This window comes from Megascapheus bottae, chromosome 11, assembly GCF_031878675.1.
Source record: "Megascapheus bottae isolate mThoBot1 chromosome 11, mThoBot2.hap1, whole genome shotgun sequence".
In the NCBI taxonomy this organism is placed as follows: domain Eukaryota; kingdom Metazoa; phylum Chordata; class Mammalia; order Rodentia; family Geomyidae; genus Megascapheus; species Megascapheus bottae.
The window spans coordinates 13,787,524-13,815,008 of NC_143519.1; the positions used below are offsets into that span (position 1 = coordinate 13,787,524).

General features: G+C 34.8%; 1 protein-coding gene across 3 annotated transcripts in view; it reads right to left on the bottom strand.

Moving 5' to 3' along the window:
* Gpc5 (glypican 5) overlaps nt 1–27,485 on the bottom strand; it is a 1,012,282-nt gene that overhangs the window by 234,283 nt on the left and 750,514 nt on the right. Inside the window, exon 8 of one of the 3 annotated variants that reach the window (XM_090341702.1) lies at nt 17,903–18,061. The exons of the other annotated variants lie outside the window; for them this stretch is intronic. Within the exon in view, the coding sequence (XP_090197828.1) occupies nt 18,060–18,061 (2 nt within the window). The 3' untranslated portion in view covers nt 17,903–18,059. Of the gene's footprint in view, nt 1–17,902; nt 18,062–27,485 lie in introns of those variants that run through there. 3 annotated transcript variants of the gene reach the window in all.

Sequence of the window (27,485 nt, forward strand, 5' to 3'; positions counted from 1 at the left end):
CCTAGGCACCCAGGAGCCTGAGCTGAGATCATAAAAATCAAAGGTTAAAGCCATTCTGAGATGAAAAGTCTGGAAGACTCCATCTTCAAAATGATCAGCCAAAAGCAGAGCCAAAAGCATGGCTTAAGTGAGAATGCCAGCCTAATAAGCATTGGGCATTGCATCAAAATCCCAAGTACAAGGAGATAATTTTTTCTTTGGTGAAGTTTGGTTTGGAATGCTACAAGAGTGGAAAATTAAACTATCCATACCAGAACAAGAATTGAGTTTTAGTTTTGATTATTGGTATAACTTTGTGATAAATGTTTCATACTTCCAGCTAAGCAGGGGATACATCACAAAGCCAGGCTTTGTGGGCCTTTGCACCATATACTGATACGATACATTGAAGAAGACTAACTTGGGAGTAAGAAGTTAATATAAAAAAGTGATTGTTATCAATTAGAAACCTGTCGACACATGAAAAAGCATGATCCAGTGGCATCTCTATGCCTGGTGCATCCAGTGGGCACCAGTGGGTCAATACCACCCATGCCCATCTTCCTTGAAAGGAGTCACCAAACGTTGACATCATTTAGTAAAGAGCCATATGTTAGGAGACATAGTATGAAGCCTTCTGACACAGAAGACGCCTTTGGAATCTGGGATCCTAAAGGAAATGCAAATCAAAACAACACTGAGATTCCACCCCACCTCACTAGTCGTTGTCAAGAAAACTAAAACAGGTGCCAGTGAGGATGCAACCAGAAAGGAACCCTAATGCACTCTTGGTGGGAATATAAACTTGTTCATCTATTCTAGGAAGCAGTATGGAGGTTCTCAATAAAATTAAACATGGAAATATTCTATGTTTCCAGGAGTGGAAATTCAACTCTTGGAATTTACCAAAAGCTTACAAACCAGGGAACAGTAAAACCTCCAGATCATCCACATTTACTCCAGCATTATCACAATAGCTAGAGTATGGAATCAGCCCAGGGGCCCCTCGATGGACTAATGGATATGGATCCAGAAAATGTGGTATATATACCCAATGGAATTTTGCTCATCCATTAGAATGATATTGTACTATTTATAAATAAAGACTTGGAATAATTATATTAAGTGAAGGAAGTCAGGCCCATTGAGACAAAGGATATATGTTTCCCCTCATACAAGTAAATACACTGGGTGGTATGCCAGTGTGCAGAAATAAATAAGTTAGATTCAAGGTCAATCACTGATAGTGCCATTCTGTAGAAAGTAAAACAAAATTCAAAGTTCAGCAAAATAAAACATCAGAAAGTGGGTACTTATAAAAGGGTGACGTGGAACCATCTATCTGGTGAATATAATGTAACCCTTCTATTAATTACAATAAAAATATAAAAAGGGTGCAGTGGGAAAGGAGAAGAATAATGAAGAAGAGAAGAGGGAGAAAAATGCAGGTTAGAATCCAATGTATTTCCTACAAATTTAAGGGATTGTTAGGGAAGGGATGAGTAAGAATATAGAAAGAGGTGGCATTGATCATATATACTTTTAAACTGATTATTGCAAAAAGAATTCCTTTGGAGAGTAGGACAGTCAGTATGGATAAGTCCTTTATAAGCATGTTATAAGATAGGACAATGACACTTGTTGATATTTTTTACAAAAGGGTGAGGGAGTTGAAAAGTGAGTTTGATCTGAGCACTTTGTATGGATTTATGGAATATTAAAATGTAACCCTCTGTATATCTAATAAATGCTAGTAAAATCATTTTAAAAGTATTTCTTTTAGGAAAATTTTAGAATAGTATTTTTACTATGAAGATGAAACTATATTTAAGTTAGACCAGATACTTTATTCTAACAGGAAATCCAAATATAATTTTTTCCAAATCTATGTTTATTCTCAAGTAACTCAACTAAAATATATAAAACAATTTGTTGGTAATCTTACTTAACCTAGACAAATTGGATTTATGACCTAGGAAACATTGACTTTGTTGGCTGTTTAGAATTTTATGCTCACTGCAAGGAATACTGATAAAGATATCTAGAAATAGTGGGCGTGCTCCATTCTATCTATGGATTTGGAGTGAAGTTTTATAAAATTCTGTTCCTAACACACCATGAAACTGAAATGATATCAAAAGAGGAGCTTTATATGGTAGCTCATGGAGGGGCATCCAGCTTCTCAGTGTCTTTGTGAGTATGCGATCTCCTTGAAATCATTACAACTGAACTCCTAGCCTCAGCTACCCCCTTCTGAATTGTGTATGATTGTGAGGCTAGAACTGGAATCATGTATTGCCACACAGTGTTCCGAAGGTTCTCTCAGAGCCTTGCCTCTTGCTTATTTAGAAATAGACAAAATTGTCTCCCTCTTAAATCATAATCGGTGGCATGCATCCACTAGGAACATTTGGCACAGGGAATGTATACCAACTATGCTTGAGCAGCCATGGTGCTATGCCCTGATGGAAAGAGCCTAGGACTTAGAATTCAAAGATCATGAATGCAGGGAAGCCTTACATGGGCTCTGTGACTGTTGTGATTCACTGCTCTGAGCTTCACTGTCCATAGCAGTAAAAGCAACATGGTACTTGCACAGTATGTTGCATAAGTGTTATGAAAACCGACTCTGCAAATGTGAGTTACAGTGGCTTTCTGAACCATACAATTAGACATCAGTTACAAAAATAATATTAAGAGGACGAATGGCAGTTGATAAATTTCAACTTAGATACACTTCTTCTGCATAGTTATGTTATGTCCTTCGTCTTCATCTGTATTGATTTTAAACCTTTGGCACACAAACATTTCATGAGATTAATATTAATCATCTATATTAAACAAATCAAGGAAATCTTTAGAGTAAGAGGATTTGTTTATATTTGGATTATAGGTAAATATTTGGTAAAAGCTTTAAAGCTACTCGGCTTTAAATAGTCTTCATCCTATGTAAGTAAAAATGTCTTGAAAGAAACAATTCTCTGCATGATCAAAGAAAATTTAACAACCAACTTTAAGCTGAACAGAACAAATGTATCTTAAATCATAACTGATCAGAATAAGTTTCAAGAGGTTAATCTGTAACTCATAATGATCTTCATTGTCATTTCTTTTCACTTTGAAAATTGTTTTGAAATTGACTGAAATTGCCATAGAAATAAAAATATGTGCTATAACGCATAGCAATTTTTGAAACATAATAAATATTTGCATAACTTTAATTTTTGCATGAGAAAGGGATTTCTGTTTACAGTCACAGGACTTAAACTAGGAGGCCTGGGTGCTGTCCCTGAGCTTTTCTGCTCAAAACTAGCACTCTACCAGTTTGAACCATAGCACCACTTCTGGTTTTCTGGTGATTAAGTGGAGTTTCCTGCAGGAGCTGGCTTTGATCTCAGTCTAGGATTGAGACTTGAGCTAGGAATATAGACAGGAGCCACAAGTTCGCAGGGTTGTTTGAAATTTCATGGTGCTGCTTTTTCTCTTGTTCATGTATTTCCTATATTGAGTATGCATTCAATATTGTCTTTTTTTGCCAGTCCTGGGCCTTGAACTCAGGGCCTGCGAGCTGTCCTTGGGCTTTCTCAAGGCTAGAGCTTTACCACTTGAGCCACAGCACCACTTCTGGCTTTTTTTTCTATGTATGTGGTACTGAGGAATTGAACCCAGGACTTCGTGCAAGCACTCTTCCACTAGGCCAAACTCGCGGCCCAATACTGTCTTTCTTTAAATATATATGATGAAAATCACTCAAGTTGGTTTCTACCCACAGCCATTGGTGATGGAGGACTGGGCATCAGTTCAGCTATTGTTCTACTATCTCAATTTTTAAAAGCTCAATGAGGACAAAAATTAAGTTGGAAACTGCAGGATGAAATAGGCTGCATTTGATCTTACAGAGGGAGGAGGAAAGAACACAGTGTTATAGCCTGAAGTTAAAACTACCTAGACTTTTCAGAATTCTGTGTTTGATCAGTTCTTAATCAAAGCAAGCAATATAAATCATTTGTGAAACATCGATACGTTTCAGATTCTCTTAAAAGAAAAAGTGGATTTCTTACAGGTGTCAGTGGCATGAAAGCTCTGGTTTCTTGACATTTATATGTATGTTGAACCAGATTTGCAGATTTACTTATGTTCTGGCAGAGGACAAAGGTAGTCTCTACGCTGTCCATCTGTGTACACTGGACAAAGATACATTGAGTGACTTGTGTTGTCTTCCACCGTTATCCCCAAGATACCATTTTTAATGGCTGGCAATTTTTATTATGCACAAATAAAGCATTCTAAGATAATTTAAATATGGTGATTGTCTGTGAACTCATATTCACACAACAAGAGGAAATACCAGCTACATCATATAAAACTGCACCTTGGTGAAATAAAGTATCAGAACAGAGTGTTTTGAAACAAGCCTTTTCTCTCTTCATCCTTTACTCCATCCCTCACAAAATAGTTAATAGTAAATCCTAATGGAAAAAGTTGTGAGCGTTGAGACACTGCCTCTCTGAGAGGATTGGAACACACCTGACCTGGAGACAGAGCAGAAAATTGCAGAGAGCACTCCTTCCCTATCCAGACTCTGGCTCATCTCTACTAAATTTGGGGAAAGTTATTTGATCTGTCTGTGCTTTTGGTTTTTCTCAATTGTTAAACAGAATTAATAAGAACAACATGTTCATAGATTTATGATGAGGCCATAGAATAATGTTTATCTAGCAATCAGCCCACAGCCAGCACTTAGAGGCTGCACATTTATAATTAAATAATGCAGCCATAAGCATATAGATGATGTTATCATCATTATTATCATATTTTTATTCATAACAAATGGAACATTTACAATAAAATAAAAATGGTCATATTAAGGCATTCTAAGGTAACTTTAGAAACTTACATAAAATATTATTGCAAATGAAACTATTCCTTTAGTTCAGATAACTGTACTTAAAACAAATTAAACTAGCCTAATCATAATAAATTGATGCCAAAATAATATTCACCCCACACTGAGTTCAGCTATGATAAAAATTTATAATACTTCATTTGTAGTTTTATTGGTTTTAGTTTGTGGCAAATAATATTCCATTCTAAGCATTGATGTGAGCTGCCAAACAGGAATGCTTACAATTGTTCCATAGTGTTTTAAAATGACTTTAAAAAGTGGTAGGTGATTTTCTTTCCAATTTTTGATAGCAGTGGACATTCTTGCATTAGTAATAATGTGAACTTCCTTTGCTGCTTGTGAGACATCTTTTCCTTACCTTCACTTACATTATTTGGGTAGAATTTTTTTAATTTTTTTATATTTTTATTGTAATTAATAAAAGGGTTACATGATATTTGCCAGATAGAAGGTGCATTAATTCACATACATTGATACCCTTTCGCATGTCTTGGTTTAATGGAAGCCAGTGCTTTAGTTTTATGTGTTGTCTTAATAAATTATCACATGCTTGGTAGTGTCACACAAAAGCAAATTTAATACTTTGTACTTTTGAAGGTTTCACCTTTGATACAGGCTTCACGGGCTTAACATCAATACGCCAACTGAGCCGAGGATATTTATTTGGTACCTCTAAGGAAACTCCCCCCCCCCCCCGACATGCACCCATGCCTTTCCCACTGCAAGAGGCTTCCCCGACTTTCTTGGCTTCTGTATTTTTCTTCCTCTCTGAATAGCTGCGAGTTCTCTACTTGTGACTCGCATCACTATCACTTTAGTTCTTCCTTCCTTCTCTTTTTAGCAATTCTCATGTGATCCTCAGTTCCACAAACTGCATCTGGATAATCCCCCTGATTTAACATCTGTGGATCTACAGACCTAATGATGTCTACATTTCTATTCCTTGGGTTTATAAATAAGCACAGCTTCTGACAGTTTGACCTAGACATCAAGGCAGGGCATTATTCTACACCCACACACAGTCTGCATCCAGACTTTTTCCATAAAAACTTAGGTTGAACTGGATCATTGCAATATCTACTATAAAATTAAAATGTTAAATTTAATTTACCTAAAATGCTGAAGAACAGTATAATGATGATGATGGGATTACGTGAGAAAAAACTTACTTGTATTCTCTTGCATTGTTTGGAGGAAACACACACACACACACACACACACACACACACACACACAGGCCGAGTCCTAGGGCTTGAACACTCAGGGCCTGAATGCAGTCCTTGAGCTTTTTTTTTTTTTTTTTTTTGCCAGTCCTGGGCTTGAGCTCAGGGCCTGAGCACTGTCCTTGGACTTTCTCAAGGCTAGAGCTCTACCACTTGAGCCTCAGCACCACTTCTGGCTTTTCTTCTATGGATGTGTTACCAAGGAATCGAACCCGGTTCTTCATGCATGCTAGGCAAGCACTTTAACCACTAGGCCAAACTCCCAGTCTCCTTGAGCTTTTTTTACTCAAAGCTAGTACTCTACTGTATGAGACATAATCCCACTTCCAGCTTTTTGCTGGTTAAAAGGAAATAAGACTCTCAAAGTTTCCCCCTTGGATTAGCTTTGAACCTCAACCTTCACATCTCAGATTCAACAGTAGCTGCGATTACAGCTAGGATTATACCAGTGTGTGGCAACAAACCTATATTTTAGATATCTTAAAGCTTGAGGAAATTTTGGTCCTGGAAATTTGGGGAATACATTGAAAGGACTGATTTTTTACATAGTAAGACAATGACAGGGTCCAGTGCATGCAAATAAGAGATGTGAATACATCTCTTCATCCTCCTTTCAAGTACAAAGTATCTAATATCAAAATTTTATCAACTTAAGAGGACAGTTGTCTTTTCAAGTTGCATCAAAGACTACACAAAACTTTTGCTAATTCACTGGATACTGAATATGGACCCTAGTGAACTTCAATGTTCCATCAAATATGTACTGTGGGTTAAGTCTTCTGAGCAGGATAGACTATGTTACAGTGATTGAAATTAGGCATCCAGACCTTTCACACAAAATATACAAATTAAATAGAATAATTGTTTTTAATCTACTAGGTAGTTCTTCAGATGTTTGGTTTTGAATTTATCACTTGGATCAAATGCTACTGAAGAATAAATTCTTGCTTTGTAAATTGAAGAAATAGAATACTTTAGAATGTTTATGGCTTTTTATTTACTTTATTACCATGTAGTCAGATTATCATAAAATTCATGGGGAAAATGAAATATGTTTGAATATAACTTCATCTGTTGGTAAATGGCCAGACTAGCTTAAATGCAGTAGTTCTTCAAGCATTGTGATCAATACTTTAGAAACTTTTAACTCTCTTAGGTCCTTAAAACCCATGAGCCATGATGTAATAAATTGGCTACATCAGCCCATTTTTTAATATTCTTCTATTGAACTGCCATGTCTGTAGCTGTGATTCTTTTAAGTTAAAAAAAGGGACTTATGAAATTGGAAGCATTATTCTTTTAAGTCAAGGTCTATTTGTTTCTATAATCATTTTGATTTTTAACTCATGAGTTCTGCTGACTTCTGATAACCACTCTGAAATTTCAGAGCATAAGGTTATCTTTCTATTAAACTATTGGTAAATTTGGCATGAAAAATCACATTTTCTGTAGGAAGACATACATTTACTAGTTTGAGGTACAGTAAACCTTTCATAAGGTTTCTAAGCTTATCTATATGCAATGATAACATGGCTTATACTCAAGTAAATCTCTCATGTTGTTATAGTTATTTACAAGTCAATTTTAATACTTTAAGGATGTTATTTAATCTATTTATTAAAATGTGAGTAGAAATAGATTTGACCCTATAAAACTGAGTTGAATACTTTGGAAAGTCTATTAATGGTTAATTACTAAAAAGTTTAGGTCAAATTAGAAGTTGGAGACACACGTTGGAGACACACTCTTAAACAAAAACAGTAAAATCTATGCTAGTATTGCTTTAAAGCAATCTTAAGAGTACTTGAAAATATGTTCATTGTTTACATAAGAAAAATAATGTGAACTCCAATTAGTAGGATGTTGGACAAATGAGTGCATATTTCTACATACTTAATTGAAGTAAGATGTAAATATATGCACTAGGTTTTACAGCTCAGTGCTTGAATCAATTTTTTTCAATTAAATAACAAACTTGTGGTTTTACTTTGTGAACTTGATGACTTTGCTGAAAATTACTAACCCTTTAAAATACAAGTCTAGGAGTATTTGCTTACAACTCTTTGGAACAGGAAAAAAAATACATGTATTTGACAATACCATCCAAGGGAGACAAGTGTCAATTTGAAGTTATTTGGAGATAACTTGTTTGGTTTTATTCATATGTCCCTTGACGAAGCTCTTAGTCAATACTTAGATCCTTTACATTAAAAGGTACAATGTGCAACAGCAGTTCCGGCAAGATGAAATGAGCAAGTAAAGGTGAAAGTTCTGGCATAAAATTGTCTTTCAATAAATATTAATTTTCTTTTCTTTAAGGGGAATAATACCTAAGCTATTTAGTTATATGTGTTACCAACACATATAACATTGTGTTGATTATTACTAAGACCAAATTTCCTTTAAATTATTATTTATAAAACCTAATATTGCAGGCCAAATTCCAATTAATTTGAAAATACTTTTGACATATGTAGACTCCAGAATGCTCTATTCATCTTAAAAAGGAAATAATATATTCCCACTGTACTGAAGAATATTATTGTCTGTGATTAAAAGTAAATTATAAGTTCTATTAGAAATCTCATGAACTTTTCACTTATATGTTTAGTGTTATTTGAGCCTTCACTATGAAGTACAAAGCTTATTTGACTCTTAAAATGTTTCTATTAGAATAAAACAATAATTTATATTACAAGTCATTTGATGTGAAGCTAAGCCCCCTTAAAATAATGATTCCATCCATATTGTACAATATGGATAGTATAAATATAAATACAACATACACATTGAAAAATCTCTTTTTTTCTGAACTTGTTGGACAAGTGACTAGCAAAAGCCATAGGAAAACTCCAACTGCACCATGTCATTATCATAGATGCTGATGAGGCATGGACTTTTTTGTTGGATGATACCTACTGACACACACAGGCAACAGGACACTTCCCCTGGAGCACTATTTACTCATGAAAATGCATGCTTTTCCCTTCCTAGTGACTGACAGAGCATCCAGCATCTGGCAGGCATCTTTCCACTCATACATTTAAAAGTACATTTTATCTGGTAACTCTTTTTGTTTGTAAAATAAATCAAAGGTAATACTTTATCACTTGAGAATATTATTTTCCTGAATACTTGGAAGTATCATGATAGAACTACAAGCCCTTTCTCAGTAAATGGGTTGTCTTCTTGTGTGTGTGTGTGTGTGTGTGAGTGTGTGTGTGTGTAGTATACATACACATGACTGTATATCTATGAATGAATACACTTATTTATTTCTGTATTAAAGCCATAAAGACTCTAGTAATTGGGTATGTTAGAAAACTAAAGACTACCTAACTATATTATGGTAAAGACGACTCACCACTGATTCATCTTATAGATAAATTTCTAGATATGAAAGAAATAGATTGCTTTAGGGATTAAAAGTGTGTGAGATGTAATAAGAGTTAATACCATTAATTCAGTTAATTCAAATTAAATGGCAGTGTCAAAGAAAAATAAAGCTTATTAATCTCATCAGTAAATCACAGCAATAGATACCATATTGTATTAAAGAAGCAAATTTTATTCTGTACTCTGAACTGAGTTCACTTACTTTGCATTTTGATACAATGATGAGTTTTCTGTATTCATTACAGCAGGGTTGGATGTTAACAGTTTACAATACCTAGCTTGCATTCATAATTTTTTTCATAAGTAAATAATGAATTAAAATCTTTTTCAATATAAAATGTACTTCATATGGATTAAAATTAAATTTAAATGTAAAACATTTATGTAAAATAGAATGGATTTTACTAGATCTTTTTTAATATTTCCCCTCTCTGTTTCTCTCTCACACACTTTCTTTTCAAAACCACTAAATTAAAGGCAGGGGCAAAAAAATTCAAACTAGAATACTGTTAATTGTGAGGAGGGGCTATTATAGTAGACAATATTCATTATAATAAGGTACTTTTATTGTACAGGTGAGGTTGACTTGGTGCATTACTTGTAAAGAACTAAAAGATACTGCAGATTTTAGAAGATGGAATACAGAAAAGAACAAAAACAACTACTGACTTTGGGATATATGCTAGACATTTTAAAACTTTAAATCAGCTACAGCAAAATAACACTGATAGGTGTCTGCCTGTCACCAGACTGGAATGAAAGCAGTGTACTAATTAAAGGATCTTTCCCCTTGTGGTTACACACACTCATTAATGAATGGGTCACCAGTAAGCTTTCGTGTCACAGCTCTTATATCACTTTACTGTGCTGGATATATAACTGTGCCCAACATACAGTTACATCTTTTATTTTCCTAAACCAGTTCTGAGGCTATCATGTAAACAGCTTGACATTGTTTGCATGTTATAATAACCTCATCATAACAAGTGTTTTCTAGCTGCTGGCCTCTTAGTGATACAAATATTATTTTAACAAAGTGACAAACAGAGCAAAAACCAAGAGGAAGTGAAAAGGGGTTCTCTTAATTCTATTCAGAAGCTCAAAGATCTGAAAGGCACATAACTTCAGAAATTGAAGCTGCTCTTAAAAACCATGCCCCTACTTCTTTCTGTTTACATGAGTGAATGTTCATCTGATTGTTTTGTAACTAGAAGTGGAACCAGTGGCAAGGTTATGTATGAAGGGCACACACATATCCAAAGGACCAGCAGTAGAAGGAGCACTGAAAACAGAGTCCACAACTTTCCCTACCCACACCTAGCATCTGAGAAGTGAGCAGGGATTTCGAAGGCTTCTGTTGGGGATTTGGGCCTTCTGAGAGCTGGGAGATGAGAAGGAATCTTCATGCTAGTGCTGTGATTCATGATGATCATATTTGACATGTGGAATGGGGGAAACAAGATGATTGAGAGGCGCTGGAGGAGGTACAGGCCGACAAGGACATGAAAAGGGGTATCAGTGTTTGAAAAGGAATATATCCAATACCTGACCAATGTATCTGTAACTTCTCTATATATTACTCTGACAATAAAATAAAAAATATATAATTAAAGATAAACTATTTCTAAAATCCTCAATAAAAATCTGTTTAAAAGCTTTTCCAAAACCAAAATATTAAAATTATTTCTAAATTCCTATGGAGGCTAAAATTACCTTAATGAAAAAATTTGTATGATATCAGCAATTAAATCAAGTAGGTCCTAAGATGGGTAGTTTCTGGTAAGAACTAGCTATCAGGAAAGATTAAACATATGATAACGGGTTGGCCTCTAGATGCTATGGAAAGTTTGGATAAGATCTGCTCAGTGCATTCTTCCTTCCACCATAATCCTCTTCCAGACCATTTTCTCTAGCAGCAGAGACTGGTTTACTAAAATGTACAAAAGCAGAAAATCTCTCTTGATACAGAAATCTAAAGCATTCCTTTTCTAATCTTGATTTCATTAAAAAAGCATGACAGCAATTCTAATATGAACATGGTTTTATTCTATCGCAGAGAAACTAGAAAATATTGGCCTTAATATTGGCCTTGTACCTTCCATCATCATCATCATCATCATTATTATTATTATTATTATTATTATTATTATTGTTTTGATGGTACTGTAGGTTTAAGTTCAGGACCTTTACTTATTAGACAAGCACCGTACATTTTGAGACACACTTTTAGCTACAATTATACAACTTAAGGAAATATGAAGATTTCTCAAAATGTATTGTTTAGGAACTTGAACCATCAAATCAAGTGAGTAGGACATTTGTACGGTGCTTACCACAGGGCAGACATTATCTTCCCAGGTTTTACCCTTTCAGTGTTCACTGTGTTTCCAAGACAGAGGTTCTGTTGCAAGAGTTCTTGGTTTTACACAGACCTTAAGGCATATTATACTATTCCTGAAGGAGGGTTTCATTTATCAATTTTCATGGAAAACTACATACAGTCACGTCTTAAAAGCAATTCCTTTTTCCAGTGTTATGGTATAAATTCAGAAGTATTTAGTTTAATACAAATTAGACCAGCTTTTAAAATGCACTTGAGTAATCTGGGATTATATTTTAGTACTGTAGTGATTCTTTACCTCTGTAACCTTCATGACACGGCTCTCAGGATGGGATATCTCTATAGTGTGTTTTCAACATCTCTACTTCCTTGAAAGAACTAGTATTGAAGTTTCCACTGTCATTTTCCGCAGTCTCCAGCTGAGGTGTGCCCTTGAGGATCTGAGAAGGCTGAGTCAGGCACCAGTGTGGGTCTTGGTCTCTGGTAGCTGAACAGGAGTTGAAAGGGGCAGTTCATGGGGGTAGTTTGAACACAGTGTTCAATGGATCACAACACCATGGCTACAAACATGTCTTCTGATGTTTGTTCCCTGCTGATTGTGCCCCCAGAAATCTTTCTAGAAATGAAATTTGTCATTTCATAGCCCAGAATGACCAGAAGGCCATGTGATTCCCTGGGGGGGGGGGGGTTCAGTACAGCACTGTGTGAATGCAGGCATAGAGACATCAATATTAAATTAGATACTTGTTTTATCTTTTTTCTGTGACTATCTGTGATCAGCAGTATTGCTGTGCTATAGTGTAACAGAGTTATTTTCTTGTTATATAAATCTTAGAGTGATGTTCTTACTTAGAAATGTGCAAGAGAATCACTTAAAGAAAAAGATATACACCTTACTTATCACAACAATATTTTATATTCATAGATCCTGTGAGGATTTTAAAATTACTGTGCTTTTAAACAAGAAGCAAATATAGTAAACATAATCCTACTTAAGTAAACTTACATACTGAATCCTACTTAAGTAAACTTACATACTGATTCCATGAATAATTAAGTCATTATACTATTTTGATTATGAGAATAATTATATGAGCTCATATTATATTAAAAGGCACCAGTTAATATGTGATGAAATTATGAACATATTGTGTAAGCTATATTAAAAAATCTACAAAATAAACAACTATGAGATGCAAGTTCTAGTTTGCTTCTTACAAATGTATACTTTACAGAGTAAAGGTCATAGAGACAATCATAATTTCTTTAGTGAAAGGAAATTTCTTTAGTGAATTAGTATGTACCATCCATGAACTAAATAAAGTTATCTTACTAATTTTATAGATCTTTCTTGGGTTTAGTCCGTTATATGTCATTACACACAGATATCTATATTTTATATAATAGTTCCATTTTTGAAGTTAGTCCAAACATGAATTGCATGGACTTTTTCCTGTTCTATCTTTTCTTGATTTTTTTTTCTTTTTGAGATGGTGTTTTGTTATGTGGGCTACATTAGCTTTGAATCCTCCTGTCCTGTCCTGGTAAAATAGGTAGGTACCACCACGCCTGGCTAAATTACATGCTTTTATTTTATTTAATAATTGTTTATATTTTATTTTATTGTCAATGTGATGTGCAGAGGAGTTACACTTACATTTTTTATGGGTTCAAAACCTAATGGTTTATTGTAACATTAATTTGTAGAAAGTAACAATTAGGAAGCCTACAGAGTGGGAGAAGAACTTCAACAACCAAACAACAGACAAAGGCCTCATATCTAAAATATATCAACAGCTCAAAAAATTGAATCACTCCAAAACTAATCTCCAAAGTAACAACCATCCCATTAAAAAATGGGCCAAAGACTTAAAGAGAGTCTTCTCTGAAGGAGAAACAAAAATGGCCTATAGACACATGAAGAAATGCTCAACATCTCTGGTCATAAAAGAAATGCAAATCAAAACAACTCTAAGATTCCACCTCACTCCAGTTAGAATGGCCAGGATCAGGAAAACGAATAATAACAGATGCTGGAGGGGATGTGGCCAGGAGGGATCACTACTACACTGTTGGTGGGAGTGCAAACTCGTTCAACCACTATGGAAAGCAGTGTGGCAGTGCCTCAAAAGGCTAAACATAGAACTCCCCTATGACCCAGCAATTCCACTACTTGGCATTTACTCAACCATCCAGAAACAAGGGCATACTAAATCCACTAACACAACAATGTTCATTGCAGCACTATTCACCATAGCAAAGATATGGAACCAACCTAGATGTCCCTCAGTTGATGAGTGGATCAACAAGTTGTGGTATTTGTACACAATGGAATTCTATGCTGCTGTCAGAAAGAATGACATCGCCCCACTTGTTAGGAAATGGAAAGACTTAGAAAAAATCATATTAACTGAAGTAAGCCAGACTCAAAGGAACTTAGGCTCAATGGTTTCCCTCATTCGTCATGATCAGTAGAAACCTTGGGCTCTACTAGCAGAGATCTGCAATAGAGCAAAACCTTGATACATAAGGCCATATAGTATGAAGCTAATTGAAAGGACCTCCAGGATATTGAAACAAAAGCCATATAATGAATGATTGCTGTCCTTAATGTACTATGTTGTCTCTCATCTCCTTTGCTGTCCCTTGGTTATCTCATATTGTTATAGTATCTCACTTTGTTATCTGATATATTGAATTTATTTGTATTTGGATATTTGAAATTAGATAGGGAAGGGGGGAAAACCAAGACGGGTGGGGGGTGTGGGGGGGGGAGGGAAACGAGTACCAAGACATGTGAAAGGGTATCAATGTATGTGAATTAATGCACCTTCTATCTGGCAAATATCATGTAACCCTTTTACTAATTACAATAAAAAAATTAAAAAAATAAAAAAAATAAAGTAACATTCACATGTGCTTAGCATACATTGTAGCTCAATAAATATTTATTGAATAAACACCTAAGTGGATACAATTACATTCTTAAGGTAGTGAGTAATTATTTCTTGAACACTGTTACCCTTTCCCATGTTTTTCTCTAAATTTTCCTTTTGCCACCCCCTCCCAAGTTGTAAAGTTCATTTCAAACATATTGTCTTGTGAATATTGCTGCTATACTAGTTTACCCTTTGTCTTTTGTCTCATGTTTTTATTTCTTTAGTAGTCTGTGTTTTCTCATTTTTGCTTTATTGAATACTGTTCTCTTGATATTGATTATTTCCTTTATTATCTGATCAATCTCCCAGTAGCCTCTTTTTCTTCTCCTTATTGTTTTACCTTGTTTCAGAATTGGCAGTGAGATTAATTTTCACCCTTATTTTTCCTGGAGGAGTGCAATTTCATATATATATATATATATATATATGATTCCATAAAAAGAAGAGAAAAAGCAACACAATGCAAAAGAACTAAAAATATAATTGTGAAGAATAGAAATATACATGTGAATTTATGTACTTTACACTTGGTAAATTGCTTTCTAAGAATTCCATTCTACAAGGGAAAAAAAGGTTACATAATGTGTGTGTGTAACTATCAAGTGGAATGCCAAACTGTTTGCTTCCTGCTTCTAAGACATATTATCTAATAGGAATCCAGGTAGATCTAGTCAGAGCTACTGTTCAGTACATCTTTGAAGTCTGGAGCTCTGCAGTACTTACATGCACACTGACTCACTGGACAATAACATGTTGCAGTGATTTTTTTTGCCCTAAATTACAAGTTATAAAAAGGAAATTCTCAATTGAAATGGGATAGGAAAGTGGGGAAAACAAGATGAGGGGCACTGGTAGGGGTTGGGAAATAGGGACCAAGACATGAGAAAGGGTAACAATGTATGTGAAGTAATGCATCTTCTATCTGGTGAATATAATGTGTCCTTTCTATTAATTACAATAAAAATATACTAAAAAATAAAAGCAAAAAAGGAATTTCTCACCAGTTGGTTCACACCTCTCATCCTAGCTACTCAGGAGGCTGAGACCTAAGGATTGAGGTTCAAAACCAGCTGGGCAGGAATGTGTATGAGAGTGAGATTCTTATCTCCAACTAACCCCATAGAGCCAGAAATGGATCAGTAGTTCAAATGGTAGAGTGCTATTCTTGAACAAAGTGCAGAGGAACATGCCCAGTCCCTGAATTCAAGGCCCAGGTCTGTCACAAAAAAAAGAGAAAAAAATGTAACTGTAAACTCTGCTATTCATCATCTCCACAATAAAATTTGAAAAAGATAAAATTTTCAACAAATGTAAGATTAATATTGCTTAACAACATGTCAAAATTGATAAAGTACTTAAAGTAAGAGATTTATTATCGCAAGTTTAAAATTATCATTATTTTTAATATTTAATAATAAGTATGTTAGTGCATCATATCTTTGAATGTTTCAGTATTTCTCAAGTTATTGTTTCTTTTGCTGAAATTAATCTTACTAATTTAGGATGTTTAGCACTTCAGTAAATTTCCTGTGTTGATTTGAAATATTTTACAGATGTGATCAGAAATGAACTTGATACAGATAACTACAGAAGAGCCAAATATATACAAATATGTGTATATCTACTTATTTGGATTTCTTTTGCTGGCTTCATAGAGTATGTTTTTTTTGTTTTGTTTTGTTTTTGCCAGTCCTGGGCTTGAGCTCAGGGCCTGAGCACTGTCCTTGGACTTTCTCAAGGCTAGAGCTCTACCACTTGAGCCTCAGCACCACTTCTAGCTTTTCTGTGTATGTGGTACCAAGGAATCGAACCCGGGTCTTCATGCATGCTAGGCAAGCAGTTTAACCACTAGGCCAAACTCCTGGCCCGAGTATGTTTTTTCTAAAACTTACCTATGTCTGTTTCTGTCTCTGTTTCTTCTACTTTCTATATCAAGAAATTTAAAAACCTGAACTGAACGAATAGAGTTACTACTCATAGCTATCATCTAAATTTCTTGAATATGTATGTATAAGTATTCATTGTGTCATTTATATTCAGAACAAGTTCTGTAAAATATTTTTACAATTATGGTTAAACCGCATTTGACTATGAGAAGGAATTAGTCATATGTCCAATGTCATCATCATCAACATATGACTCATTAAATATGAAGTAAGAAGATCATGGCATACACTGAGATTCATGTTAGAAAATGCATTGAGGACTTCTTTGGACAGAAAGAAGAAAGAAAATTTGACTATGGTCCAAATAAATCTCACAGCTTTATGAAGCTAAAGAAATCAGTGAGTTTGGAAGGTGTACTATTCAGTTTTATAGAATTGTCAGTTACTAATGAGCAGTTCTAAGAAAGATTTAAGAAGTTGTTGGCACAAATGTATGGTTTTGTTGCTTTAGCTTGCATCCATTCTAGATACTAGCCTTCTCTGGACCCATATGGTGCCTCACAAAACAGTTTAGAATGATTTAAGGATGAAAATATGTGGGAACATTATCACACTATATATGTGTATATGTATCATATATCTGATATATGACATATATGATATATGATTTATATATATCATAATAGCTACATCCCAATACAGCTACTTATAAGAAGACATTTTAAACTGAGTATGTCCTTTCATTATAGTAAACAATGTCACAATATGAGGTAAATTAGTTGATACAATCATTTATGTCCCAAGTAATGAATACAAAATTAAGACAATTATGATGCAGATGGAAGAATAGGTACTCAGATTTAGGAGGTCAATCTAATAAGCTTAGTAATGGGCTAGAATGAATGGTGGGTATGATGGGCTACAGAATATCAATGATTTACAACAGTTTTCTGTGTTGGCACAAAAATTTGAGTTTCTGATCGCTAAACATATGAAAGTGGAGACAAATGGTAAAAAATAAAATGGTATAAACAGCTTAAGAACATTAGAGTTTTTGATGACCTCATGTTATGGTGACCAACTGGCACGAAGATAATTATTCTGAAATTCAGCAGACTTGAGGAGCAAAAGGGTCACACAGTTTAATAAACTACAGCCACAGATGGAGTCATGAGGCTCCACTTTGGAGAGTAATAGAGTAAGAAGGAGGTCCAGTTGAGAAATAACACAGAAGTCTTTGACGCAGATGTAGGAAATTCAGTAGAATGAATGAAGAGATGGCATGGAATCCATTGACCAAGGATAATCAATTAGGAAGTTGCAATCAATTCTGGTTAATGTCTCAAATGAGTCCAGCTATTTAAATACCAAGTAAGTTTCTTGGATTGATCCTGCAAGAAAAGACAATATCATATCAGAAAAAAATCTCTTGGGTATTTGATTTTGTTGTGAGAAGGTTGATGAACCAATAGAAAGCATGAAGGGAAAGGAGATTGTCGTAGAGGTTGGCTCTGGCCCACATGTGTTTTGAACTGCATGATTTGTTTTGGAATGAATAACATTTTCATACTACTGGTAACTCTGAGCTTTTCCATTGCTTTTGCTATTCAATGGAAAACAATTTTCCATTTATCACTCACAAAGTATCCTCATTAAAAAATAATAATCTACTTACATCTTAAACATAAACTCATTTTTTTACAATTCTAACAACTTGAGAAAAATGCAAAGTCCTATCAAATCTCAAATACATTCTCTGTCATTCTTTACTGATTGTCTGATTGATTGACTGATTGATTGATGGCTGCCAGTCCTAATTTTGAAATGTTTTCTTGAGACCACATATATACTCTTTTTTTTATAATCAAAGCACATTTTACTCACAGACATGTTGAACTGAAACCCTTCTGCACATATATACTCTTAAGGACAAAGCCAGCATTCTATTTTCCTTTAAACTGGCTACATCGAGCTCAGTCCTTCCATTGCTACTTGAGTTTGTCTGTGGATTTTTGGCAAATTTGTTCTCTTTCTTCAATGTTAAAAACAGATGTTTTTTTTTTTTGCAGGAGGGTTTTATGGAACAATAGTTACAACAAAATCTCAAGGTTTAAAAACAGTTTTTTGTGCATATTTTATGTTGTAGAGATGCATGCATAATGAATATGAAGAATCCAAATAGTTTCACATTTTAAATGGAGTTTATTAGTGCTTTACAGTACTTCTGTAAAACAATAGATTTTTAAGCTCCTGAAAGTTGGTTGCACTTTACCCTTCACAGAACATCTGGAGATAGATGCTTGCCTATTCCATACTCCCCCTTAAAAAAACCCCACACTTTGATTAATTTTGTATTTCCAGAGAGGGTTTCATAGTTGCCATTTTCTCATTTGCTCTCCTCACATTGTTCTTGAACAGGCAGTATGTCTTCTTACACCTCCTACCTCCTACTGTTTCTCAAAAGCAAATGAGTTTAGCATCTCAGGATCCCTTATGTCCTCACCCCAGCAAAGCAATTTTCATGCTCTGCCATAACAAATCTAAATCAGTGTAAAAAGAAGGTTACTTCCTTCCTATCTTTACCCTAAGCCTTTGTCTTAGTCCCAGTTGTGTCTTCAGTTAAAGTTGACTAAGTAAAACATGACACTGCTTATTTCTGTAAATGAAATGACTTTGGATAAACATCCTGGTTGTTGAGAATCACTTACCTTACTATCATTCATTATTTTTGCTCATTCATTAGTTTTTTGCTCATTCATTATTTTTGTTGAGCTTTGAAATTTCAATTAATGTGATCAATTTCAATTTTGAAAAAGTTTGGCGAGTTTTTGAGAGGTCAATTTAATCTACTTTATCCCCCTTCCTACTGATTTTATTTATTGACTGCCACTCATGGGGGGATAGGAGAGAAATAAAATTTCTGTATGTTTATTAATGTATAACCTATATACTTACACTCAGATAAAGTCAGTTCCTTGAAGTGGCAGGAAGCATGGAGAAACACATTGGCAAATACTGCTTTTATTCATTCAATTCAAGAGAGGAAAATAGTAGAAAAATATTGGAAGAAAACAAGATGAGGGTGGGGGTTGGGAGGAGGGAAATGGGGACGAAGACATGAGAAAGGGTATCAATATATGTGAAGTAATGTACCTTCTATCTGGCAAATATAATGTAACCCTTCTATTAATTACAATAAAAATATATAGAAAAAAGAAAACACAAGAAGAACAATGCTATTGGTTATAAGTAAAAAGTTTTTGAATAAGATCCCAAGTCATATCACTGAAAGGAAACACATAGGAATAATATAAAAATTATGTCAAACCAAAAAAACTTCTTCACGGATTGAAAAGAAACAATATGAAACAGTATAAAAAAAACACCAGAATGGAAAAAATGCTTATAAACCAGAGGGTTAATATTTAGACTACAGAAAGAACTCAAACAATTCAGCCGCAAAGAGCAACCTGGAGAAGGTAAATGATCAGAATAGATAGTTTTCATAGGTTACAAAGTCCCCATGATGTATATGAAAAAATACTCAGAATCACTCATCTTTAGGAAAATCCAGATCTAATGAATTGTTATCTCTTCAGAATTGGACTGGCTGGAATTACAAAAAGAAAACTTGACAAATTTTATACAGTCTATGAGGGTTTAAATTGCTACAGTAATACAGAGATTATTATGGAAGTTTTTCATATAAATAAAAATAGCTGTAACCCAAGAATATTTCTGTTTTACACACACACACACACACACACACACACACACACACACACACACATGCATATCGAGAAGGTGCTTGCAATGCCATGTTTATTGAAGTATTATTTACAATAATGAGCTAAGCTGTGGAATCGATAGGTGGACAAGTGAATTTAAAAATGCTGATAGCTCAAGCCTGTAATCCTAGCTACTCAGGATGCTGAGATTTGAGGATGGCGGTTTGACGGCTTGGCAAGGAAAGTCTGTGGGATTCATCTCTAACAAACCGTGAAAATATGGAAATGGAGCTGTAGCTGAAATGGTAGAGCTAACCTTGAGCAAAAATAGCAAAGGCACGGAACGAACCCAGATGTCACTCAGTTGATGAATGGATCAACAAGATGTGGTATTTATACACAATGGAATTCTATACTGCTGTTGGAAAGAATGACTTCGCCCCATTTGTAAGGAAATGGAAAGACTTAGAAAAAATCATATTAAGTGAAGTAAGCCAGACTCAAAGGAACATAGGCACAATAGTTTCCCTCCTTTGTCATAACCAGCAGAAACCCTGGGCTCTTCTAGCAGAGATTTACAATAGAGAAAAACCTAGATACATAAGACTAAATGAAAGGACCTCCAGGATATAGAAACAAAAGCCATATAATGAGTGATTGTTGTCCTTCATGTACTATGTCATCTCTCATCTCTTTTGTTGTCCCATGGGTATCTCATATTGTTCAGGATTTCAGCTTGTTATCTGATATATTGTATATATGCATGTTTGGTTATTTGAAGTCGGATAGGAAAGGGAGGAAAACAAGACTAGGGATGGGGTTGGAAGGAGGGAAATGGGGAGCAAGACTTGAGAAAGGGTATCAATGTATGTGAAGTAATGCACCTCTATCTGGTGAATATAATGTAACCTTTCTATTAATTACAATAAAAATATATGGAAAAATAAAATAAAACAAAAATAAACAAAAAAAATTCAGGGGCAGTGACGGGGCCCTGAGTTCAAGCCCTAAGGCTGGCACCTCATGCAGGCAGACAGTAGGAATGATCAAATGGAGGAAAGGAAAGAAAGGAGTCAAATATGTCAATGGATTCGATCACCGCTGAGGAGGGGACACCAAGTAATCCCAGAGGGCTGGCGACACAACTGGCTATGAAGGAGAGGGTCTGGGGAGTCAGCATAGTCAAACAAGGAAACTCCTGAGCTGTGACATCAGGCCGCTGCAGCACAGGGGCATGCCAGAAGCAATGTATATTTTCAGATAGGTCTAACAATGGAGCTTTTCCCAGAATTTTCGGGGTGGGGCTCTGAAAGTGGGATCTTTCTGATAACCAGGGAGTCACATCTTCCCGGTGAGACCTTAAGCTATGTGGGCAAGAACGGTTCCCATCACACACACACACACACACACACACACACACACACACACACACACAAAGGGCGTAACATGCATAACCAATGGAGTACAATACAACCATAAGTGATATTTAAATAAGGACCGTTTCTCTCTTTGATCACAGTTAAATATGTAAATAAATCTGCAGTTCACTAGGTAGGCCTGGTCCTCCCATGTTCTATTGTTTTATGGTATAATGCCTATAATTGAGTGCAGAATCTCTTAATAAATTTATAATTTAGCTAGTTCCCTACATGATGCATTTATAGTCCATTTAGTAATGGTGTTTTACTTTTTCATTTCTAAACTGACAACAATGCTAATTTAGTTATATGTAGAAATAGTGGACATAAAATGACTTTTCAGGACCTCTAGGATATGGAAACAAGAGCCATATAATATGTGATTGTTGTTCTTAATGTACTATATTATTTCTCTCCTCTTTTGTTGTCCCTTGGTTATCTCATATTGTTAAAATATCTTAACTTGTTATCTTGTATATTGCATATATGTTGATTCATTTACTTGAAACAGAATAGGGAAGGGGGAAAACAAGATGGGGAGAGGGGGTGGGAGGAGGAAAATGGAGACAAAAAACATGAGAAAGTGTATCAATGTTTGTGAAGTAATGCACCTTTTATCTGGTGAATATAATGTAACCCTTCTATCAATTACAATAAAAAAAGAAAATTTAAAAAATAACTTTTCACTGGAAACATTTTATTATTTATTTAGATACTATTTTATCAATTTCATTAGTTATGTTATATCTTCTGTCACTTTCAGCATTTTATAACTGATGGAACAGAAAATAAAAACATCAAAAAGAACAGCCAGTTCTGATGTGCATCCTTCAAAAATCAATAATTAGGTACAAGAGTACTGAACAGATATTATAAAAATGTCCTGTATAAATTAAGTACACATGTTGTCATATGACTAGAGCAAAATAGTATACAAAAGAGAGGAAACATAAAGAGTAGAAATGAGTAGAAAGAGAATAGAGGAGGGAATGATGAAAAAGGAAGGGATGATGGAATGAAGGAAGGAAGGAAGGAAGAAGGAACAAGGAAAGAGAAAGGAAGGATAGAGAAAGGAAGGAAAAAGAAAGAGGAATGGAAAGAAAAGGAGGAAAGGAGGAAAACAAGCAGGATGGAGAAAAAGATTTTAAAAGGAGGTAGGAGCCTTAGTTGAAAGGAAGAAAGAGAAGGAGAGAAAAAGGGAAAAGATTAAATCCAATGTGGGTGAAGGAATGAATGAACAGAAGTGGAGAATAGGAAGGAGAGAAAGGATGAGCAAATAACCCATAACAGGCTAATTTTTAAAATTAGGAAGTTAAGTTGGTAAAAGGAAATTAGCATTAGACTGAGTGTCAAAATACTTCATTTGTATTTTTAAATCTGCCAGTAGTTTCCAGACTAAGTAATTTAAAATATATTAATCTCCGTATCTTCAACTTCTCAACCTGGATATATAAATATTTAGATTAGCATCTTTAAGCTTTTTATTCTTTGAAAAATTTTTCCCAGGAGACAAATTAAAGGAAAAATAGGAACAACCTTAGCCAATGGTGGTGTTTAGATAAGACACAGTTTGAATATCATCGTAACTGAACCAACCTACAAAATACCTTCCCTGGACAGCTAGTGTAAATTGGGTACATCAGGTCCATTTGACTCAAGAGATTAGAGCCAGGCCCTCTCTTGATGTGTCAGCAACAAGACAAGGTGATGGGTAATGTACTCCAAGGGTGGCATGAGTCTGACATTCATTTCCAATGATGTTGCTGTTTATGATATCTGTGGGAGGGCTGTAATGCAAGAATACACCCAAGAGACTGGCTGTAAACTTATATTAGGCAATCAGGGAGATGGTGATAAACACTACTTGAAAGAAGCTAGTGACACAAACATATTTCACCAAAAGCCTGGAATATAAGAATTCAGATAAAGCTGTGCATCTGGTTAGTTCTGGCAGTAGAATTTATACCCTGTGAGTAGATCAAATCACATAAAAACCAAGGTTCCTTGAAGAAGTCAGTTGTCTGTTTTTACCGATCACTTGAGCTATAGGGTATGTTTCTGGTTGTCTCTAGAATGGGAAGCATTTATTTAAGCCACAGATTTTATTTAAAAGGTTGTTTATAAGACCCTCTCAACCCTAATTTCAATTATTTTCTGACATGCTGTATTTTCTTTTATAGATACCAAGGCCAAATGTATTGGTAAATCTGTACTTGAAAAAATGTCCTGATTTTTTTAGGTTTGAAATGTGCATTCAGGTATTTGCATTTTAATAATTTGTTCCCAAATTGCTAAAACATAGTGTAAATGGGTAACTATTCTTCATACTGTACCAGATATTAAATCTTAAAAGGCGAGGTTGGTTCATGGAACACCCCCTTGATTCTACCTTAAGAGCAGAGTGACCTAAATCTTTTCAAAGTGAGCAAGTGGAACATATCTTGTTGAATATTTTTCTCTGATGAATATGCACAAAGTAGAAAATTGGGAAATGTCAAACGGTTCAAGACAAAGAACAAAAGCAGACACACACTAATATACTTTTATAAAAATAAAATTGTTAAAATGTGATCCAAACTATTTGAAAATCTATCATCCTATATGTATAATGGTATAGTTACTCAATTAACTCAAGAGAATTGGTCCTAATCACCAATCTTCCAATCCAGGATGCTGAATGTACAATATGTTTGTATACACCACAATATACTTAATGATTTCCCTATCTGATAACATTCTAGTTAACATTGAAGATATTCATTGTATTGTCAACAACAATGTGTATTTGGCAATATTTAACAAATCATTTTCTTCTCTTTCTGAATTTCTCACCTGGAAACTTAGCAACTAGAAGAGGGCATTCTCATTCTCAGCTTTCCTGCCCTTCTCTTCCTCCCTGTCATTTTGCAGAATCTGCCTGGAAGTGCACTGCCAAGTGAAACTGGCAGGAAAAAAAAAGTGAGTTCTCCTCAGAGAACCAGGCTATCCACTCACCACTGAGTAAAATTCAAGTTCTTGCATATGAACAGCCAAGTCACAAACTTGGAAACCAGACACAGTCAGCTGTGGGCATTTGGCAAGGCACAAAAAGGGCAAATTTCATATCACATCATGGCACACCAAAGTGGCTTGTAGAGATAAGACAGGGAGGGAAGGGCTCTGTCTCTGCTCTTCATAGAGTGATTGATTAGAATGAGGGAAGTGATGCTGACCTGAAAGACATGCGGGCTTTCAGAAGGAATAAGCATTGTTAAGTGAGTATTAAATCTTCCCTGGAATCTAATGGGATTATTTTGGACATTCAGTACTTAGGGGATGCTTTTCTTCTTAAAACTGTTTTCTATTTTTACACTTCCGCAACTCTAGCAATAATTCTAATCCCCATTTCAGTCTTATGGAAATATTTGAAGAATTTTATACATGAAAAATTAAAATGTGGGAAGCTCTTATTATGAGATCTAGTATATATCAAAGAATTTCAAGCCATTACCCATCCCTGCCAAAAATGTTTTTGACTTTGCTGCTCTCTGATGTGTGTAAGTATTATTCCATGGTGAACGAGCCTTGCAAAAGGAAGAAAATAGCAGAGGACAAGACTATAATTCAAGGAAATCTAACTTTTTTCATTCAGTATCAATGCTCAAATAAAAGACCATACCCTTTTCATTAATTCCTATTAATTCTACTTTCCTCCATCTATTTCTTTCTCCTTATACAGTAATGGCTTTCATACCAAAATATATTTCCTTTTCTGGTTGAACCATTCCAATGAGAAACATCCGAACAAACACTTTCTGTCTATATGACGCTATCGATTGTAGTTTTTGTTTAGGAAATATCAAACCACATTCTCCTCATCTCCTGAAACTGTAATCCTACCATCTTAGTCTCTCAAGTAAATTAAAGATAAGACCCATTGTCTCCAATCTGGGCAATAGAATTTTGTAGCAATCATAGGATAAAAGAAGTAAAAGATACAGAGAAGGAAAAGGAAAAGCTGAGGAACATCTCACAATCCTTCCAGATACTGTTCCTGCAATTAAAGAAAATGAATTTACAAAACCTTTAGCATTGAAGCTTGTTAGGAGAAATTTGTAGGCTGTTTTTGAATATTTAGGTATAATTTTAGCATATGTATTGTAGAAAATATATTTTCAAGACCAACTTTTGCAGTTGGAGTTTTATCCACAGAATTCTATAGTCAAATTTAAAATAAACCACAAAATATATTATGTATAAGCAAAGTATGAACAAGGCATACTGCAGTTATAGTAAAAACATGTATTTTTCTGATATTTGTCTTCAAATTGGAATGTCATATAAAGAATTGCATGAACATTGGTCAAAAAGTTAGCTCCAAAAATAAATCATTTTTAACATAATGGCTACTCAATATCCACCTAAATTGCCTTTTAGTTTGTTAGTGCTTGCTTTATGTTATTTTATATACACATGACATTTGCTGTATGACTATACAACTATTACATTAATCATAAACCACTCATTATACATTTTCTTCTCTCTTACATCCAAAGGTTTTATCCTATTTTGACAATTATGAACTAAGGTTCATAATTTTATACAACCATTTTGAAATGAAGGAAGAAATGCATTCATGATCGCAGGATTTATGTATGTGATTATCAAAAGACTAAACCATCTTTTCCCCCTCCTTCCCTTTCCTATTTCAGATAAACAAATAAATGTATATATAATATACCAGATTACAAGGTAAGATACTGTAACAATATGAGAATAACCAAGGGACAACAAAAGAGATGAGAAATAACACAGTACATTAAGAATAACAATCACACATTATATAGCTCTTGTTTCCATATTCTGGAGGTACTTTCACTTAGCCTCATCCTATATGCCCTTATGTATTTAAGTTTTAAGCTATTGTAATCCTCTGCTAAGAGAGTCCAAGGTTTGTACTAATTATAAAGCAAGATGAGGGGAAGGGGTGGGGGTGGGAAATGGGGATGAAAACATGAGAAGGGGTATCAATGTGGGTGAAGGAATGCACCTTCTACCTGGCAAGTATAACTGTAACCCCTCTACTAATTACAATAATATATATATATATATATATATATATGAAAAAAGGACTAAACCATAGGCTGGTGCATAAGGCTTTTATCAAAAAAAATAATCATTTTCATCATCATTTTGAAAATTCTAGGACTTAAATGAAGGCTTAGGAAATTGGATAATAGAAACTGACTCATGTCTCAGAAAATTAGGAGTCACTTTTACTTGGAAGCAGTAGGAATATATGTTAGGGAGAAATCATCTGCCTTTAATTAGAGGCAATCCTAGAGTGCAAGAAAGAAGTAGTCATACAAAATTGTTCAAGGTGGACCTAGGGAGGGGCTACAGCTGACAAGTAATTTAGTAGCTCTGTATTAACTACTATCTCATATTTCACTACTTTGAAATGAAAAATGTCAAACTGATGTCATCTGAGCTATAGGCAGTGATGAACATATCTACTCTCAGGGCAACATAATATGTGACAAAACAGCCTCCCCCTCACCACCGTGAAGCGGGCGTTGTGGCATCTGTCTGGTGACTAGGAATGGTGATTGGTACTGATATAATTGGTACGCATAAAATAAGAGAAGCAACAGGATGCTGCCATCTCCCAAACCAGGAGGAAAGGAGCA